Source organism: Cydia pomonella, chromosome 17 (genome assembly GCF_033807575.1).
Source record: "Cydia pomonella isolate Wapato2018A chromosome 17, ilCydPomo1, whole genome shotgun sequence".
In the NCBI taxonomy this organism is placed as follows: Eukaryota; Metazoa; Arthropoda; class Insecta; order Lepidoptera; family Tortricidae; genus Cydia; species Cydia pomonella.
The window spans coordinates 12,309,106-12,330,059 of NC_084719.1; the positions used below are offsets into that span (position 1 = coordinate 12,309,106).

Here is a 20,954-nt window from a genome sequence, read left to right on the forward strand (position 1 = left end):
GAGGTTTCGCTCTCGACTGTTTCCTCCTCCAAAACGCAATCAATCTTTATGAAATTTTGGAAACTGCAAGAGAAAGAAATAATCTATGCCGCTATGTTTTGATTTTTTGGATATTTTTTGTCATATTTGTATACTGTGCCTTTTTTTACAACCAATTCAATTGAGCCGTTTTTGCGATTTTCGAGGGGCTGTATCTTTCTTCAAAATAAAATAATCCAAAAAAGCAAAACATAGCGGCACAGATATTGATGATATTGATCTTATTTGAAAAAATCACTGCTCTGGGTTAAAAATCCAGGGAGGAATCAGTCGAGAGCGTTTGTATGGGAAAATCGCAACTAGGAATTCCTCTTAATTGCATAGTCAATAGCGAATAATAGGAAATTCTTTAGCAATTTGCGGTTCAAGTATATTTGGTTGTACATAGTGTATATACTTATGCTAAGAGCTATCCAATGTAAAGTGAACCGTAAGCTGCTAAAGAATCAATTTCCTCGACCGTACCTACTTTCAACGATTTTCAGTCTAACAAATAAACGTAAGTAATATTGCGTCGGTGGCATTATAAACATTCAAAAAAATATAAAGAAATACTGTCAGCAAAACTAAGTTGTAAAATCCCTTTTCTTGACCATTTTTATAAATTTATAATTTATCTTATATATTAATAAGTTCATAAATTATTTGACACGGATAAAAAGTTCGTTTTACTATTATGTAGTTAAGATACTGAATTGTAAATAATTAGATATATTATAAACATACTCACTATAGTCAGCCATACCAGTGCTAGTGTCACTGACGAATTCGCTTTCGAAAGATCATATCAGCTGTTGAAAGCTAAACGTTCTGTGTGGGTAGCGGCGGTGTGTCATGCATGTCATATCTATAATGTTATCTTGTAGACGTAGAATAGTTGTAGATCGGGGTATTGTGATACGATCTTGACGATTAGCTATCATCATTTCACTTTCTGTTGCTAGGTAACAGCTAACATATAGGCAAAATACTGATATGAATCATATGAAGCGAAAGACAGTACCTATTCAATATTAACGTAATACTGTGCAGTATTACGTTAATATTTAACTTAAGCCGTGTTAACTGTTATATATCTTTATGAATTTATAATATAATTTAATAATAATAATATTTATCCTTTCTCTTGTCAATGCCTCCCGGAGCCTTAAGCTCCAGTTTTATAACGAAACGAAAGCTCCGAATAATCAAAGTAATTGTAATTAATAAGTGGTAAACGGTGTTGGTCACACATATTGTTAAACCGTGTTAAAAATACTTTATAATTAAGCCTTTCTTGTAGTGGCTGTTTGTTTACCTAAATAAATTAAATAAAAAAATGCTATTATGTATTTACTGCCAGTCATACTACCTTTTTAGGGTTCCGTAGCCAAATGGCAAAAAACGGAACCCTTATAGATTCGTCATGTCCGTCTGTCTGTCCGATTATGTCACAGCCACTTTTTTCCGAAACTATAAGAGCTATACTGTTCAAACTTGGTAAGTAGATGTATTCTATGAACCGCATTAAGATTTTTACACAAAAATATAAAAAAAAAACAATAAATTTTGGGGGTTCCCCATAATTAGAACTGAAACTCAAAAAATCTTTTTTCATCAAACCCATACGTGTGGGGTATCTATGGATAGGTCTTTAAAAATGATATTGATAAATATATGATATACATTACCATGCAAACTTACACCGAAAATTGGTTTGAACGAGATCTAGTAAGTAGTTTTTTTTAATACGTCATAAATGGTACGGAACCCTTCATGGGCGAGTCCGACTCGCACTTGGCCGCTTTTTTATATTTTATTAGGAAGGAAGGTAAGCATTTGACCACAATCTCACCTGATGGAAAGTGCCGATGCAGTCTAGGATGGAACATGATTACCTAAACGATGTCTATTCGCTCTCGATTTAAAAAGATAAAGTTATAGTGGACTGGGAATAGATTTGCAGGAAGTGAATTCCACTCCTACCTACTTCATTGTCATCGGATCTTATTTTATAATAACGAAAGTTTAAGATGTGTATGACAGTAGGTAGGTAACATTATATTTTAGATTGTCTTCTGCAAAAAAGCGACACAAGCAGATAAAAATATTGTTGTAATTTCCAAATTTATCAAATTATAGCTATTCCAATTTACTGAAGAAAACAATAATCAGCTGTCTGTGTTGTCTCATAATTCACTGTCTAGTATGCTTACATTAATTTAACAACTATAATTTCTAAAATAATTTCCTCCGAGATTGTTTTACAAGTTATAAATAATCAATACGTAAATACGATTAACAAAAGTGTGTGTAGAAACGTGATTTACATTCATATATAAATAAACACTAGGAAGTAGATAGAATCCAGACGATTTGGCGTCTAAGTGCATTCTCTCGTAGTAGGTATGGCCATGAAACAAATAATATATATTGTACAGTACCGGCCAAAAATATATCACCTTCAGATTTTTTCAGCAAACCTTTTAGGGTTCCGTAGTCAACTAGGAACCCTAAAGAGGTTTTTCCGTAAAAACATGAGGTGGAATTAGTCGGGTTGAAAACATTAATGAGATTTATGTACCCAATTTATTAGATTGAAAATAGGTTAACATGCAAGTCCTGATCCTGAGTCATATATACTTAGTACTGTTGTGGACATCTGTTGTTGGTTATGTTTTCTGTTTACTATGTTATGTATTACTTCTTGTATTGCTGTTAATCCCCAAATAAAAATAAATAAATACGTTATCTTACAAGAAAAAGTGCAAGTGCGATCTACAGCGCAGTGTTTAAATTACATAATTAATTGCCCAATAAAACTCGCCATGAGGTTAGATCAGATGTTAGATGTTGCGGATTCTCACGAGAACTGGGCTCATACTTACGTAGTACGTATATACAGTTGTGAATAAGCTGGGTAAGAGCGTTTTCACATTAGCCGTTCCGATATCGGATGTCGGATGATCCTTGGAGACAGACAGGTGCTTAAAATATGGCTCGATGCCCTTTTATTTTTGCACTAGCGCTTCCTTTTTATACAATGAATAAATAAATATAAAAAGGCACTTTTATCAGACATGCGATATCGCATCGGATAATGTGGATACGCTCTAACTGCTTACTTTATTTACTAATTTTTTTTCTTTAATTGTAGTTGTAGACTTTATTGTAAATCATGTAAATTAATGAAGATGACAATGTTTTAAGTAAAAGCGAAGGTTAAACTCATAAGGGAATTCTTTCAGTTAACTTTTACATGAAACTAACTTCTGGAATAATGATGATAATGATAATTAATAATTATATGTTCTCCCTCGGGCCTTAAAGTATATCCATGCCAAATTTTATCTAAATCAAGCTTGGTTCTCCATACAAACGTAGTTACGCTCTCATTTTAAACGACTTGCTAGATTGTTCTGAAACTTTTTACTTACAATTGAATAAGATATATCTAGTCCTGTAATTAGTAAATGTAGCTTCAGATGTCATTGTTAAAAAATACAGCGAATTTAAGTTTTTCATACAAAACTTGTTTTTGCTCCATTTGGTTTGTTTTATAAACTGGAGCTTTATAAACTAATTATAGGACTAGATATACTTACCTCATGTCATTGTATGTGCAAAAATTCACGCTAGACCGGACCGGGCTCGGGCCGAGGCGTCCGACACGTCATTTTCTATGACGGCTCATCGATGATCACGTGGTGCTTTTCATAGAAAACGAAGCGCTGGAAGCTCCGACCCGGCCCCGGCCCGCCGGTCTAGCGTGAGTCATCCTTTAAGCGTGAAGAGGTAACAGACAGGGGTCGTCCTAAGTCCGGGTATCCGGATCCAGGTTCGATACATTTCAGATCCGGATTGCAAACCCTAGTCGGCTAGTCCTAATACAATGCGACTGCAGACAACAGTTGTGTCGCATTTATAAGTTTTATAACTGCTTGGACACCGAACGTCGAATAAGTTTAGGCTGTTGTTAGATAATTTATTTACCTACTACACTACTATATATAGGCACTGTAGAATAGTTCAAATAAACTAATGGGTAGCATACAAATATTCATAACAACGTTCACAAGTTCAGGCCTAACTAAAACAACAGTTCTTAGTAAGCTTATTTTATTATTTTGTATTTGTACAATATATACAACATATATTTTACTTACTTAAGTATTTAAATATCTAACAAAGAGCTTTAGGTATATACTGACCTCAAGACCTGGCGCTGTGCTTGAAGTAAGGTTACCTAGATTGTATTAAAATAGTATTACCTACCTACATTTTAGACACTAAAACCCGTTAGCCTGCTCATTGGTAGAAACAGAAATAATTCACCAACGCTACGGTACAATACATCTACTTATAATGTTTTATCGAAATATATAATATGTGATAATAATATTATTTTCATTGATTTCTAATTAATTAATGTATAACCCATATCGCAACAGATAACCTCAATGTTCAGGGTATCAGCTCGCTGGTCAGATTACTGGCCATTGAATGACGTGTTTGAAATATCGTGTTTGATTTTAATAATATATATTTTTTTGGCAATAGGTGTGATGTACCTACATAGCTCATAGGTAGTACGAAGTATATAGTATATAAATTTTTTATCATTTAAAGTATGATTTTATGGATGCACCAGTTAGGGTATCTCGTGTTATCTCTGTTTTTATTGTATTGGCTTGCTTTTCTTTAAACAGCATGTTTTATGCTTTTAATGCTTTTTTCTACTCGTCGACTGTAATGGTTGAATTATGGTTTCGTATATCAAACTATAATTGCGTACTTTTCATGTCTGGGCTCCCTGTGGGCTCCCAACTCAACAATACCTAATTAATTTCGATACGCTGTAGTAAAAATTGTCCAGTCACGAGCCGCGGCGCTCCCATAGAATATACTTAAACGGGCGCAATATTCGTGCTTTTATATCTTTTGTACCTACTAGGTACACTTTTTCTTACTAAGATACAAATTTTTATTAATGATTTAGGTTTCATAGTAAAAAAAAGTATGATTTTAGATGACTCATTGAACAAGTACATACAATTGTGACATCATCAAACTTTTCAATCTCGTACCTTACTTAGGCAACTCATAATCATATCTTACGGGATTCCCGTAAGACTTCGTTACCGGCTACCGTATATCTTCTCGGGACAAACGTATTTCTATGCGAACCGCGGTCATGAGATAGCTTTATGACTATTATTATAAGTGCATTATAATTAATACTTTTTATTGATCATTAAAGACCCTTGAAAGTGATTAAGAGATTAGCTGTTTATTTTACTTTGGTAGGTACTTGTCTCTAGTGTTTGTTGCAAGTGCACAGCAGAAAACATAGATCGGAACCACTTTATAGAATAGCTACCACGTCGGCGCCACTTCGCGATAGTTTTTATCTTATCCTATAATCTCGGTTTCGGGTTTGATAACTGTAGAGTAACTACTTCAATACGTCATATCATATGATTAGCGATTATCTTAGTAGTGAGGCAATGTTACTTACGTATTACGTTCATTATACAAATTCGATAAATTGCGAGAAGCCGAGATCGGAAAGCCAAATTACGAAGAAAAGTTTAATAAATAAGAATTTTAACTGCGGATTTTTTAACCCTACCATTACCATACCTACTACATACTGATTGAAAAAATGTAGTTGTAAAAAATTCTCGTTGTTTGAATAAAGGACCGAGTTGTATTCAGTTCCTGCTCATTTACCTATTTATAATTTATTATTAATGCCGCTATATCGCTTGTCGAGCAGGTACAAATACTTACTAGATCACCATCAGGTGCCCAGCAAAGATGTTTGAGTGTTTTTGCTAGGAGTAATTGGCTTTTGGTTTAGAAGTTATTGTAGCTATACTCTAGTATACGAAGCTACTATTTTTTTGTGCTGTATTACATTATCGCCGTAACACAGAATACTCGTAAATACAATAATGTAAGTAATACCTACATTAGGTACTTTAGAGTAATGTAAAGTGCGTAGTGTGAAATCTCCGATAAATATTGATGTTTAATTTTTCGCTCAATATAATTGTAAATTCAAACAAAATTGACATTCAGACCACGGTCAAAGCTAATAGCGTCACGTATGAGATAATCTGTGTGTGCATAACGATAAACCGCCATGTGAAAATGTCCCTGGCTCGTATAGTGTAACATACATCTCGAGCGCGCGATTATTTTGGTTGCATTGTATGTTCAATTAGATTTGTTTGTGTAGGCATGTTTACTGGCCGTACATTATCATTGCTTCTGCGCGTGCGGGCGAGCTGTGGTTTCAGAAAAATCGGTGAATGTTGACTTCGAGTGTCGTAATAACTAGGCGTATCGAGGACTCCCTTATACTTGGTTTCATGTGTGCTAATTTTGCCCCCGCGCGAAAAGGCGTTGGAATGATATCCTTGGTCAAATGACTGCGAGAAGGCGGAAAATTGTTGATGGATAATCAATTTGTAGTCACGCACACCGTTATCAATTTGTAGTATCATAATACTATTTAATTAACCTATTCTATAACATACAATAAAGATTGCCAGATAATTGTTGTCCTCCTTACGGAGGGTAGAAATAGGCACATTGTTATGATATTATTATTGACAATGCCTGTTGCATCAACTACAATTGATGGACTGATTTAACGAAACTCAGCAGAGAACTAAATATGAAACATTAAAGGAATAAAGCATCATTTATTTAAAAATTCTTGAATAGAAAAAGCCTAACATAAGCCTCTTTCGTTTCCAGATGCAAACGATCCTACACCACAACGGCAGTGGTGCAGCAGCGTACACCGGGCGTCTCAAGCGGCGGGAGGTGCACCGCGCCATCACGCTACATCCCGTGAAGGACCATCGCCACATGTACAGACTGCACACTTACTTTAAGGTAACACGCTTGCTTTCAGTTAGCATGTTCCTGGGGTAAGGTGATACTCATGCATCACAGTCGGTGCCTATACAAGGCGTCTGGCACCGAGCCATCACGCTGCACCCCGTGAGGACCACTGTCACATGTCCAGGCTGCGTACCACCAAATGTGCTCCTATCATGCTGCTTGGCAGGTGCCAGGTACTTAAAGATGGCGACGCGCCGCTCCGTTGGGTAACAGAGTCCAGATCATCAGAATCCGTTCAGCTACACTGAAGTGAAATTAAGAACTCTGCAACTGATTTATTCATTTTGTATCTCGAAAAATGTGAAACTCTGTAATCTTTGGGGATATTCCAATTTCTTCGTACAATCTGTCATGATCATGCTATCTTGTATCAAAAATGATTTTTTTGCCAAAAACTAACCCAGTTACTATTTGGCAATTTTTTTTGGCATTTTGGCAAAACATGCATTTTTGGTCAACCGCATTCGAGGGAAGCCAGTGCTGTCAAACTGGTCTATCTTGACAGACATTCAGAGTAAACAACAATTGAGGCGGGATATACAATGATGTCAGATTTGGGTTAGTTTATGGCAAAAAAAATATTTTTGATACAAGATACAGCGATAAACTTAACTTTTCTTTTCTTTCTATAGGCAACTAATACTCACCGAGACAATTCTAAAAACCTTTAACAAAATTAGATTGCCTTTCGTTTTATCACAGTTCCCACCACCACCTCTTGTCAGCTCAGTTCGATGGTACCATAATATTGCATTGTGACTTACATATGTATGCAAAATTTCAGATCAATCGGAAAACGGGAAGTGGGTCAAATTTAGCGTCCAAGATTTGACCCACACAAACATACATGTATATATATGTACATACATACTAACAGGGCAAGTTAAATAAAACCTTGTAAAACCAGAGGTTGTATATGTTCAGAGTGTTCAGAAGTTTGGATGTTTTTTGATTTGGGTAGGACTTTAGCTTATAACTTTAGCTAGGAGACATTTTATTTTAACTCTCCAATAAATGTCTGTCATAAAAGGTTGTCAAGATACAAAATACTGCAGTTCATAGTACCTATGTGTTTCCTCCTCAGTAATAAAACAGACATTTTAATACCTATCGCTTGCTTACCCACTTAACACCTACATTCACTTTCTGCAGAACAATTGGCTTTCTCTATAATACCGGGTATACAACGAACCTATGTTTATTTAAAAGGCTTATAACTTTACACAAAAAGGTTCATGTAGAATACAAAACACCGATATCTCCATGACAGCAAAAACATTTATACAAAGCGAAATTTAAAACTAAGTACCTACTCAGACAACTATGCTGAGTCATTTTACACAACCCGTAAGTAACGACACGACAGGTATTTTCGTAATGTAAACCTAGTTTTAAATTTTAAAATCTTTGCAAATATTTTGCCACGTGGCTGACCTTTACAAGTGCCGATGAACTTGATGAAATATGATATCTTTATAGGCATTCCTAGTTCCTAGTTCTAGGTTATTTTTATTTCGCATAGTTCTAACGCTGGACACTTCTAATTCTTAATATAAGTAAATGTTGAATCTTCACTTTATAGTTGGTTGGGTTGGGTTATTGCTTGGTTAGTATTACCTAGTTGTTATTATTTGACGCTCGTACTCATTCGATCGTCTGAAAAACAAACAATACCTACTTACTTGCTTACTCCTTGGTAAATTTTGTATATCCTGCATTAGCTTTTGATCACGATTTTCTCAACGTAGATTTAGACAAAAAGTACCTACCTATTATTTGTCCTAAATTCATTGAAGCTGTGATTGCAAGTAGGTACATCATCATCTGTTTAAAAAAGTACATAAGAAATAGAGATTTATTTTTGCATGTTGCTGCTATATTTATTCCACCTCCCGTGTGCACCTTCGCTATTCCTCACAAAACTACTCTTTATTTACTTAGTTGAGGCGTCTAACAATTAAAACAAATGAATGACTAAGTAGGCAACACTTCCTTTGCACATGAGTTGTTTACGCAACAAGTTTATTTCTGAGAGCTAGACAGGCGCGTGCGACTGACGTCACTGGCAAATATTATTTAAATATACCTACCCATTTAATTCTTTAAACAGTTAATTTCTTATTGAGCTCGTATTATACGATCTACACTTCAGTTTAACATGTCTTATGGTAAAGGGGCAAGATAAGATGCCAGCCATTTTGATAGCCTAGACGGTGCAATTGTCAAGTAAACGTCATAATTTCATAGAAGTTTGACGTTTAAAATAACCCGTGCACCGCCTGGGCTATCAAAATCGTTGCCAACTTATCGTGGTTTGATTGTAGTTAGGTTCTTTGGACACACTTTTGAGTTAAAAGGGAAAGATCCGATAAGGATCCTCATACCCAGAACTGGTTAAATCCGCTTCATTCTAGACGATAAGGCTGTCGATAGGGAGGGATGGGGCACGACTCGACTTACAATCACTAGGACAACTATCGGTTTCATACAAGTCGATTTCAGTCTTGATCTATTATCTTGACTGGCATGTTACTATTTCATTTTTCGGACTTAGGTTCTGATTTCTATTTCAGCATTTACCTATTTCTTATTAGTTTACCCATAGGCCGATCGGGTAAAGGCCTAATAAACTGGTTGATTAAGTTCAAGACTAGCTAAAAATAACTGACCATGTAATGATCGTAAACACAGAAATATGAATATCGTGAAACATCAAAGACGTTTGTAGTTTAGCGCTACACCGCTGTACCAAGTCTAAATACACGTAAGTTCTCCAATACCAACTGTAATGACGGTTTCGGAATTCATTGCTTCAAACATATCTGAACACACTAGCACACACACAGGGGATCCAATAACATCTGAAAATTTTTTCCCTGTACTTGTAGTATAAGACGATATTACTTGCCAAATTTCATGGTTCTAGTTTAGTTAAAAGTACCCTATACATTTTGACTCCCTTGAGAGTGTCAAAATAATACGTTTGTTGCGGCATATAATACCTAAAATAATAATATAATAAGGAAATCATGTATTTTATTGGGTTAATTTAGAAGTTTGATTTTTTCACAACTTCAAGGGACTGTAGACCTGAGCATATGGTTTTAATTTCAACTCGATATCACGCGTTCCCGAGATAAAGGGTCTTGACAGGCGGACAACAAAGTGACCCTATAAGGGTTCCGTTTTTCCTTTTGAGTTACGGAACCCTAAAAATTACATTAACTGGCTTAAATAAAAACCTGTCATATTTATTATTGTTCGTTGTGACTAAACGTCAGTTTGAAATTAGATTTCATGGTAATTTGTGTAGATCATAACCTCGGTAAAATATATATAAATCATCAAAAATAATAGAAACCTCTTATAATTTCAGAACCTCCGTATCCAAGACACCCGTGAACTATCAGTAGACCTGCACAGGGACATAGCGATGTGCATGAAGGAGTTGCACGTACCACAAGAGCAAGTGGCAGACTACATGCTTCCAGGGGACGTGCCTCTCTTTCCTGCCAAGATCGGAGACAAGGACTACGCGGGAGACAACTCTATATTAGGTGAGTTGCCTGTAGAACTACACACATACATTACAATGAGCAAGGATTTGCAAGAGCAAGTGGCGGACTATATGCTTCCAGGGGACGTGCCTCTCTTCCCTGCGAAGATCGATGACAAGGACTACGCGGGAGACCACACTATATTAGGTGAGCTGTCTGTAGAAATGCACAGGGAGATTGCAATGTGCATGAAGGAGTTTCACGTACCGCAAGAGCAAGTGGCGGACTATATGCTTCCAGGGGACGTGCCTCTTTTCCCTGTCAAGATCGGTGACAAGGACTACGCGGGAGACCACACTATATTAGGTGAGTTGTCTGTAGAAATGCACAGGGAGATTGCAATGTGTATGAAGGAGTTTCACGTACCGCAAGAGCAAGTGGCGGACTATATGCTTCCAGGGGACGTGCCTCTCTTCCCTGCGAAGATCGATGACAAGGACTACGCGGGAGACCACACTATATTAGGTGAGCTGTCTGTAGAAATGCACAGGGAGATTGCAATGTGCATGAAGGAGTTTCACGTACCGCAAGAGCAAGTGGCGGACTATATGCTTCCAGGGGACGTGCCTCTTTTCCCTGTCAAGATCGGTGACAAGGACTACGCGGGAGACCACACTATATTAGGTGAGTTGTCTGTAGAAATGCACAGGGAGATTGCAATGTGTATGAAGGAGTTTCACGTACCGCAAGAGCAAGTGGCGGACTATATGCTTCCAGGGGACGTGCCTCTCTTCCCCGCAAAAATTGGAGATAGGAACTAAGCAGGAGACAATACCATATTAGGTGAGTTATCTGTAGAATTCGATGGAATTGCTGTGCCCTATTCCACAAGTGGTGGAATATCTAGTTATCTACATGCTGCTATAGATTTACCACTTCTCAGTTCTCAGACGGTTGGTAAAGAAGTTGCACGGTGGTTTTCTAGTCGAAGGCAACTGAGCTTTGGGAATAAAACAACCTATTTTATTACAGTTCCAAATTTTATTTGATTTTGCCCTTTTAAAGGACATCGAGACTTAGGAGTTTAATTTTTGTCTGAATGATTAGTCAATGTCAGTTATTTACAGTTGCAATAAGATTAAATCTAAGTTGTGTGAAATAGATAATAAAGGAACTAACAACTTACTTAATTAATATTGTTTGCTTCAAGGATGAGTCACATTTGTTATTATGAAATGAAATTGTTCGCTATCAATATCTTAACAATTGACTCGATATTTAATGAATCACTAAAGTAAGGACTAAGGAAGGATTTTCTATCTCTATCGCACGTGCATACTCATATTGCTGTCTCGCCCATGATGCGGGCGGTCAATGCTGCTGTGCGAGCGGGACAGCAATATAATTATGCGCGTGCGAAAGAGAAAGGAAATGGCGCGTCAATGTATGAAATACTTCGTGCTTAGCGTTCTTATGTACTTGAGCACTGGTATGTCTTTTCCTCCGAAAAACCGGGATATGCCGATTAGGGTTTTGGCATAGTATTCTAAATGAAATAAGATATTTGGGTATTATTTTCTGATTTTTTTCTACTTTGTGGTCCACAATAATGATTAGATACTAACTTGTTCTCATTTGTTTTAAAAGTATTCATACCATTTTATGTATTTTTTTTTCAGGTGCACCAATCGACATGAGCCGATATCAACCAACGACTCTGAATGACATACTGACGTTCGACTTCATCAGTAAGTCGATATACTCCACCACGCACTCCAACCCGAAGAGAAGGATCGAGTCCCCGCTGAAAGAGGCGCTGGACGATGTTATCCGAGAAGTAAGTTGTTTTCACTATACTTTAGGAAATTTTTGAGTATCCCCTAATTGGAAGTAGGAACGCTGAATCGCCCAGAGACAATATTAGCCAGTCTGTGGACCTTACTTACTATTGAATTGTGAAGTGTGACATTTGGCGTAGCATAGAAAAACTTAATGGAACTTGTGTATTAAAGATAAACTAAAGGAAGTACCTAGATTAGAATCGGTCGCGTTTTCGACTCTGGCATAAAACGTAAAACAAGTATTTAAAAACATCACTTTTCTTCACAACGCGGCACCAAGAGTAGTACTTATGTATATTTATTTTTTACTCGTCGATTGTAATGGTCGAATTAAGTTTTCGTATACCAAACTATAATTTTGAACTTTTCATGTATGGGCTACCAAGTTCCCAACTCAACTATAATATTCATTTCGATACGCTGTAGTGATCTATAAAGAATTTGACCAATCACGTGCCGCCGCGCTTTCATAGAAAATACATAAACGGGCGACAATAGTCGCGCGTTTATGTCTTTTGTACTACATTTTTGTCTACTGAGATACCAATTTACATTATTTATTTAGGTTTTATAGTTTAAAAAAAGTTTTGTTTTAGATGGCTCTTAGAATAAGTATGGTATACAATAATAATATAATCAACCTTTTCAATCTCGTACCTTACTTAAACACGGTACTCCACTGAAAAGCTTTCTATTATGTCATTATTGTATAAAATACTATTTTCATCTGACAGTATATCTTTTTATTCAGAATGGAATTGGATTCGAAGCGCGTCATGCGTCCGACCACGTGCGTGCTCCATCACGCGCTGTCGGTCGGAGAGCTTAGTTCTGTACTCCCCGGACTTTACAGAAAAAGTCCGATTCTTACACTAAGGACTGTGATTCGGAAAATACAACCTCATCACAAATGTAGGCTTGTTAGATTAACTCAAAGAAATATTTTGGTGTTCACCAACATCGGTTTCACATGCTTACAGTATCGCAAGAGGGAAATAATTTTATAGAAATTATATAAATGTTCACAAATCTGTGGTAGATTATTCACATTTGTTTTTTATGGCAGACTGCACCCCGCGCAAGATTTTTTTTTTCGTCAGCTGGCCAGCGCACGGCGGTTAACAAGGCGAGTGATATAGAGGTTTAATATGTCACAAATAAATCGCCACAAAGTATCCCCTACTGGCGAGCATCAACGCAGAGATAATATCACCCAGTCTGAGGATCTTGCCGACTGTAGTTCGTCTAAACTAACTCTTCACCGACTTTGACAGAACAACGTGTAGAGTATTATTATATCATAATTACATAGACAAATAAAGTTTATGATGACGTTTACACACTTTGTCTGAGCAAATGCCATATAGGCTTACCTTGCTTAGTGCGATCCAATGCAAATTCTACTTAGTCGAAAAGTTAAAGTCAAAGAAAAACAATTAAGCTTGTCCACTAGCCGACGAATAGTATTGGGGCTGTCAGAGGAACTGTAGTTTAGGAAGTAAAATTAGATAACGTAGATCGGTATTAAGATCAATATCATATACAATTGACTTATACTACTTTTCTTGCTTTTGCACCAAAAATGATTATATTATTCCTATTTAATTCCAGGTCATGGAAATAATTAATGCGCCATCAAGACAGCGCGGTCGAGTAATCGACTTCAATGAGCTTCTATACGGCTACACGAGATTGGATCCACTGCACGGAGCTGATCATATCCTGGACCTGTTGCTTCGATACCGGAGGTACCGAGGACGCAAGATGACTGCTGCAGTCAGGAGGCATGCTTATCTGCAGCAGACGTTTACTGGTAAGAAATTTATCCACTGCACGATGCTGATCATTTCCTGGACCTACTGCTTTGGTATTGGAGGTATCGAGGACGCAAGAATACCGCTGCGGTCCGCAGCAAACGTTTACTGTGGTAGAACTATTTAGTAATTATTTTAAAAGCTTATACGGTTAAGTATACGCGAGATTGTATCCGCTGCACGGTGCTGATCATATCTTCGACCTGGTTGCTCCGTACCGGAGGTATCGAGGAATCAAAATGACTGCTGCAGTCAGTAGGCATGTTATTGTTTACTTGTATATCTGCAGCAGATGTTTACTGGTAAGAAATGTTTAATTATGATTTTATTATAAGCTTTTAAAAATACGGTTACACGAGATTGGATCCAATGCACGATGCTGCTCATATTCTGGACCTGCTGCTCCCGTACTGGAGGTATCGAGGACGCAAGGTGATCGCTGCAGTCAGAAGTAGATGACCGTTCCTGATGAGATAGTTTAGTAATTGATTCTAATAATTCATTCTAATAGTTGATGGTCTCGATGAGTTACAGTTGTACAAGTGATGGTCGTCGTAAAGTTGTTATGGAATTCTTATAACACTTACATCAAATTTCACTATAATTACTCGTATAATGTCGAATAAGTGCACCAGACAGTTGAGTTCCTAGGAAAGGGCAAATTATGATACTTAATGTCCTTCACGAGTTATTCTAAACCGTCAACAGCGCCGGTTGCAGGAAGCGGCGGTAATGAACATGAAATTGATTAAATGATTTATATTTTCAGGGATGGAGATAAGAGAACTTCCAATGGGAGAGCCAGCACCGAGCGAGGACCCTGAGTTGTCGGACAATGCCGATACAAAGGACCCCTTGGACTACGACTTTGACGAGTCTAGTCAGCAACAGAATAGCTTCCTCGACTTCGGGAAATTGGGGGTCAAAGAAGCCCTCGAAACCGGACTAATGAAGCTTCAAAATCTACCTAAAGTTCTCAAATGGAGTGACGCTGATATAGAAGAGTATCCTGTGTATAATAGAATAATCAATTTTATACTGCCTCTTATGGGCAGGCAAGAAATCTTCGGACGTTTCATGAAAAATTATGAAGATATTGTCCTAAAAACCGACGAGGCTGTGACGTTAATAGTCGTACTATATTTAGACAGTAAGAATCCGTTGGACTACGGAAATACGGAATCCCTAATAACCTATTATAAAGATTTATACGGGAAAGAGATAAAAGTCGTCCGAATGGGATCGACGACATTTTCAAGAGGCGCCGCGCTCACCGAAGGACTGAAGCAGTGCTTAGACGACGACTTAGTTTTCTTTATAGACGTCGACGTAATGTTCAATTTTGAAAGTCTTAGGCGGATAAGGATAAACACAATCAAATACAATCAAGTGTACTTCCCTATAGTGTTCAGCGAATACGATCCAGACGTTGTTAATGGAGAGGACTATAACAAATTCAAAGGTGAAACGTTCGTTATAAATAGTGATTTAGGTAAATACGTGGACAGTTCCGAAAGTGGTGCTAAATCGGAGCGAGAACTCACTAATTTGAAGTACAGTAAAGAGATACATGACGACTATGGGTACTTTAGGCAATACGGTTTTGGTATACTAAGTATATTTAAGAGGGACTTTGAAAGGGTGGGCGGGTTCGACCTGACCATTAAGGGTTGGGGGTTGGAAGACGTTCAATTATTTGAGACTATGATCAAGTCAAATTTGACTGTGTATCGAGGTCCTGATGACAGTTTGGTGCATATCTTCCACTCGGTAGACTGTGATAAGAATTTGGAGAAGAGTCAGTTTTTGATGTGCCTAGGGACGAAGGCTTCGACTCATGGTAATGACAAGCACATGACATATTACATGTTGAACCACCCGGATGTGCTGTGGCCAGACGCGGAGAAAGGTGCTAGCTAGTACAGGGTTCAAGTTTAGATTATTTTATAACTAAGAATCCCCTTTTGTGAAGGGGTTGTATGTAATTTTTGTAAATGTAATTAAAATTACGTCTACTCAATCTGCATTTGGTATAACTATAACGAAAGTCAAACGTATATTATACTTTTTAGTCAGTTTTATTGAATTATATTTTTTGTATTTTTATTTGACATTCGTTTGGTAAGAATTCCATTTCAGAAAACAATGTAAATAGATATAAAACAACTGGACATTTTTTCGAGAAATGTCGCACAAGTATTAAAAGTTTGATGCTTTTATGGAATGCTACATGACATCGCGTAGTTTTCTTTTATCGTAATGAACAATTTTTATTTTAGTTATTTAGAAAAGCTGGCTTTTAATTTTACTAAAAGATTCCTAGTCTGAAGTCAGATCATATAAAACTCGACTTTAGTAATTTGTTCATTATAATATAGCTAATAAGCATAATTCGCTATTTAAATATTTTGGTCAAAACGGTATAACCATGAACATACGTAAACAATTCAAAGCATTTAATTATTAAAGTTAGTGGAAAAGTAGTCTTTCCAAAAAAATACATTTTACCACGGCTGCATTTTCACCAGCGATGTGCGAGGATGTATAACGAGGGATGTATTTTTTAAGAACCAATAGACAGATAATTTACCTAGCCTCGCTTAGCGCAGCTTATAGTGGACGATATACCATTGGTTATTAACAAACATTTCTCTCGCTACGTATCCACGTACATATATCTGGTGCTAACGCAGCCTTACAATAAGAATTCACCTTCAATCAAAGAAACTAAGCAACATGGAAAAACCACTTTTCCATTAACACATTTACTGCCCGGAACCCGCCTAGTGGCCGCTGGTAACTTTTGTTCAGATGCCAGACAACCTACGAGGCGGGTTGTTTCTATACATAACCATAGATAATTAACAGGCTACGCCAAAGAGCCACACACGCACACACACACAGAGGGCACACATCGCCACGACTAGCAGGGTTAACCAGCAAATAAGTTTTAATTATTATATTATTTAGACATGCATTAATATGTTTGACATGTCATAAATTACGAAATCCATTCATATTGTATGTCTTTCAACCTAATGGTATTTCGAAAACTATTTGGTGCCGCTTCCAATAGCGCGATTTCAAAATTATCTATTTTTAAACCTTAGTTATTCTTATATTAAAATTCTTTTGTAAATGGATCATGTAGTGGCGAGACTAAGAACAGCCCCTTATTCATAAACGTCTACTAAAGTTAGCAAGCCGCTAATAATCGTTTGTCCCTTTCCATCATACCAATACGTCGGAAAGGGACAAACGATTATTAGCGGCTTGTCAACTTTAGTAGACATTTATGAATAAGGGGGTAACAATAAAAGTATAAAAGTAACAGGATTATTGACAATGAAACTTAGCTCAACCCTAGCGCCCGCCCAGGGCGCTCGGTGTACACTGCTGCTGTGTTGATCGTTGTGTGGCATCGTCAACATGCCTAGTGGGTGTTTATAGATATTGCATGATTTATGGACTACTGTTTAATTTTTTGTCTGGCAGTGAATGTATTAACAGCGTCAAATTCACTTAGGTATAATTGTTCCTATAGTTAGACAAATAAATATTAAATTCTCACTACGATACTACCGTACTTTATTATAAGTGGATGAATACTATCAATAACTTCTTAGAACAAACAATATAACATTACTGCCTTAAATATGACAATAGGTAGTTATAAGAACTGTAAAATAAATTTTAGTTTTAAAATTCAGTAAGGTGGAATATATTAGATCATACCTGGTGATGCTCTTAAATTTAAACTTTATTAAGCGTATTTGATTTATTATTTCATTTTAGCAAACGAAATTACCTAATGAGGTTATACAACCAATGGTGACGATGCTCTTAACTCTGTATCTTTAGGTATTTAAGTAAATGTAAACAAACAACTTGTACATTTTCGGGTAGTTATAACATTTATTGGTTAACCAACCAAATACAAAACCGCCTGGATCTGTCACTGACCGACCTGACTCTAAGCTACATTATTTGATCATGTAATGTTTTCATCTACCCTCAACAGGCTTAGGGAGCCATTTGAAGTTAGATTTTGTTTACTTTTATTTAAATACCTAAAGATACATTACATTACAGTATAATTCTGAACCATTGGCTTTTTGAGACTCCTTTATGGAATTTTATTTATACCTATTTTAACTTTTCATTTTGTTTTACTTGAATTTAATATACTCTAGGTATATATCCTACCCTGGTTGTGAACGAAAGATATATTCCATACAAGCTATCGCTTTAAGGCAATAATTACTTATTATAAAACTTCAGAACATTCTTGAGCATTTGTAGATACGTACACTTTATTCAACAACTTTTACCTGCGCAATTTTAACTTTTACATGTCGCCATTTTACTGTTTTTGCAGATTTACTACAGTTATACTGAGTAGTCACAACTTTCTCTGTAAGTTTGGGCCAAATTCATTGTAGAACTATATTTTTTAATTAAATTTACCATAATATTGTCACAACAGATCACAAACGTTATAGTAGATACGTTATTTTCAATAAAAACTTGTTGCTAATTACTTCTTATTATTTATTTATTTAATTAACGTTAGATGCAAATTGACAATAAATAATGATAGGTAACATTGGTGTTTTTGTTTGAGATTCACGTATCTACTCCATATAAGGGTAAGCATTCACCTAAGCGAAGTACCATAGCGGAGCAAAGCACAAGGAAAAATCCGAGGGGCTTTCGGACATTTTTCGGATGCAAATTCTTACGAATGGATTATCTGCACTTTTGAAGTTCGCAATAATCCCTGCAGTACATAATACAGACGTCTTCACTATCGCACTGCTTCGAAACTTCGTTCAGCTACGGTGGACGCTAACCTTTATACTTTGTGTAAGTACTGGGTGCCTAGCCAAAGTGCTAATCATTTATACTCCGTAGCGTAGTCATCTCTCTCTATCACTCTTCCATATTAGTGCGACAGAGACAATTGCGTTTCGTTTGCAACGGAACGTAAACGACTGGGACGTTGGCTAGGCACGCAGATCTGTGGTATAACGTAAAAAACTAACGTTTCTGTTTCGCTCACTGGTCACTTTTCAGTGTCGAAACGTCCCATTTGTCATAATAATAAATTATTGTAGGTAAGCTATTTTTGAGAATCCTCGGGTTAAAGGACTTTACGATGATTGGGGCTTGTATCATAAATTAGGTACAATAAGTACTTTTAAGTATTTTTTAAGTATTTTTACTGGATCAACGGTTAACTCTTTGACCACCAAAAACATTGACGGGCGGGTCTTACGGGCAATAAGAATGGGGCCAGTACAGCGGTGTCTACGCACACGAATTTGAGCCAATCATGCAGTCTAACGCCACAACGCGATTGGTTGATAAGTTTGCATCACGCGCGATTGATCGCAGCTAGTTACGTTAGACTGGCTCGAATTCGTGAGTGACACCACTGAACTAGCGCCATTCTTAGTACCCGTAAGGCCCGTCCTTAGATAAAGGTATGTCAATGACCAAAAACGTCAACTGACGCGCACGGCTACAACCCAATATCAACTTTCGTGTATTTCAATAAGGTTCATGATGGCGCGCCGCACACGATAGGTACGATTGGTCTGGCCGCATTTTACCTTCCCATAGAAACAGAGTTTCGTTCTCATTTTTAAACTACGTGTTTGATTGTAATGAAACTTTGCACATACTTTGCTTGCCCTGTAGGGCAAAATAAGCAAAAGTTTCTCAATAGACGCTTGAATGTTGTATCAGATGTTTCTGTCTTTATTTCTGCAGGTAGCCGCTCATAGTAATTCGGACCGATGACAGGCGGGTGTCTATCTGAGGCTACATAAACTAGTTACAGCCAGCTAGATATACCATATCCTATTGTAAGTACAAAGTTTCAGGGCAATCTAGCTAGTCACTTTAAAATGAGAGCGTAACTAAGTTTGTATGGAGAACCGAGCTTGCTGGGGTCTCTTAACGCATGTTAATCTGACTAAGGTCCTTTTTCTTGAAACGACATGTTTTGTAAATAAGCTGTAAATGTCATGTGCTCACATGTGAAGTGCCAATCGTTAGTCGTAAGTAGGTAAATATTAGAATTGAACGCGACCCGTTATATTTTTGTGTTGATATTAATATTTTTATTGAATGGAAACGGCAATGTGATTTGAAAGTGATTGAAAGTACGAAATTAAATATTATTTTTGTCTACAGCACTGTTTTCATTCTTTATAGTTCGTGTCATCCACGATGACGTGCAGATTTGTCAAATCTAACCTTTAATAACATGACAATACGAGTACCTACGAATCAAGGCACGCGTCTTCGTGAATGACACGATCTATATCTGCTATGAGTACTTACTACATAAGTATATTATATACGTTGTAAGAGTTACGTCACTTAACAGAGCAGAAAGAATCGTTCCAATTTTAAAAAAAAATATAGATGGCTAAAATTCTTTCGGGATCCTTATCATTCACACACAAGAGGTTGCAAGCTGGAGTATATACCACAAATCGCAGTCACCCATAGAGGTGCTCCTGTACCTACTGTGATGTGCTGCGAGGCAAGTTGTGTACTCCACATGACCTGCCTCGCAGCCGTTTTGATGACCATTTTCACATGTGTTTATATATCAATACCGCACATCCCAGGTATCGTAGAAGAATCCTTTTTGCCCCTTACTTTCTAGCGTTTAGTGCACGAAGTGACGCGAATCCTTCCGCTGCATTGTCTCAGGTTTCGTGCGCAAACGCCACACACTGCGCCAATCCCTGAAACCTAAAAATTAAATCGCAGCTTATTACAACGATTCTTTGATTGTTCAGAACAATGAAGTCCTGGACCTTTGAGAGGCGTGCTTGGGGCCGATAGGT

At 37.0% G+C, this 20,954-nt stretch overlaps 1 protein-coding gene across 1 annotated transcript in view; it reads left to right on the plus strand.

The window, feature by feature from the left end:
* The window catches only part of LOC133527140 (chondroitin sulfate synthase 1), a 49,066-nt gene extending 28,780 nt beyond the window's left edge, over positions 1-20,286 (plus strand). The window contains exons 2-6 of the mRNA XM_061864028.1: positions 6,787-6,927; positions 10,313-10,493; positions 12,113-12,270; positions 13,886-14,087; positions 14,858-20,286. Of these exons, the coding sequence (XP_061720012.1) occupies positions 6,787-6,927; positions 10,313-10,493; positions 12,113-12,270; positions 13,886-14,087; positions 14,858-16,008 (1,833 nt within the window). The 3' untranslated portion in view covers positions 16,009-20,286. The remainder of the gene's footprint in view (positions 1-6,786; positions 6,928-10,312; positions 10,494-12,112; positions 12,271-13,885; positions 14,088-14,857) is intronic.
* The last annotated feature ends 668 nt before the right edge of the window (positions 20,287-20,954 follow it).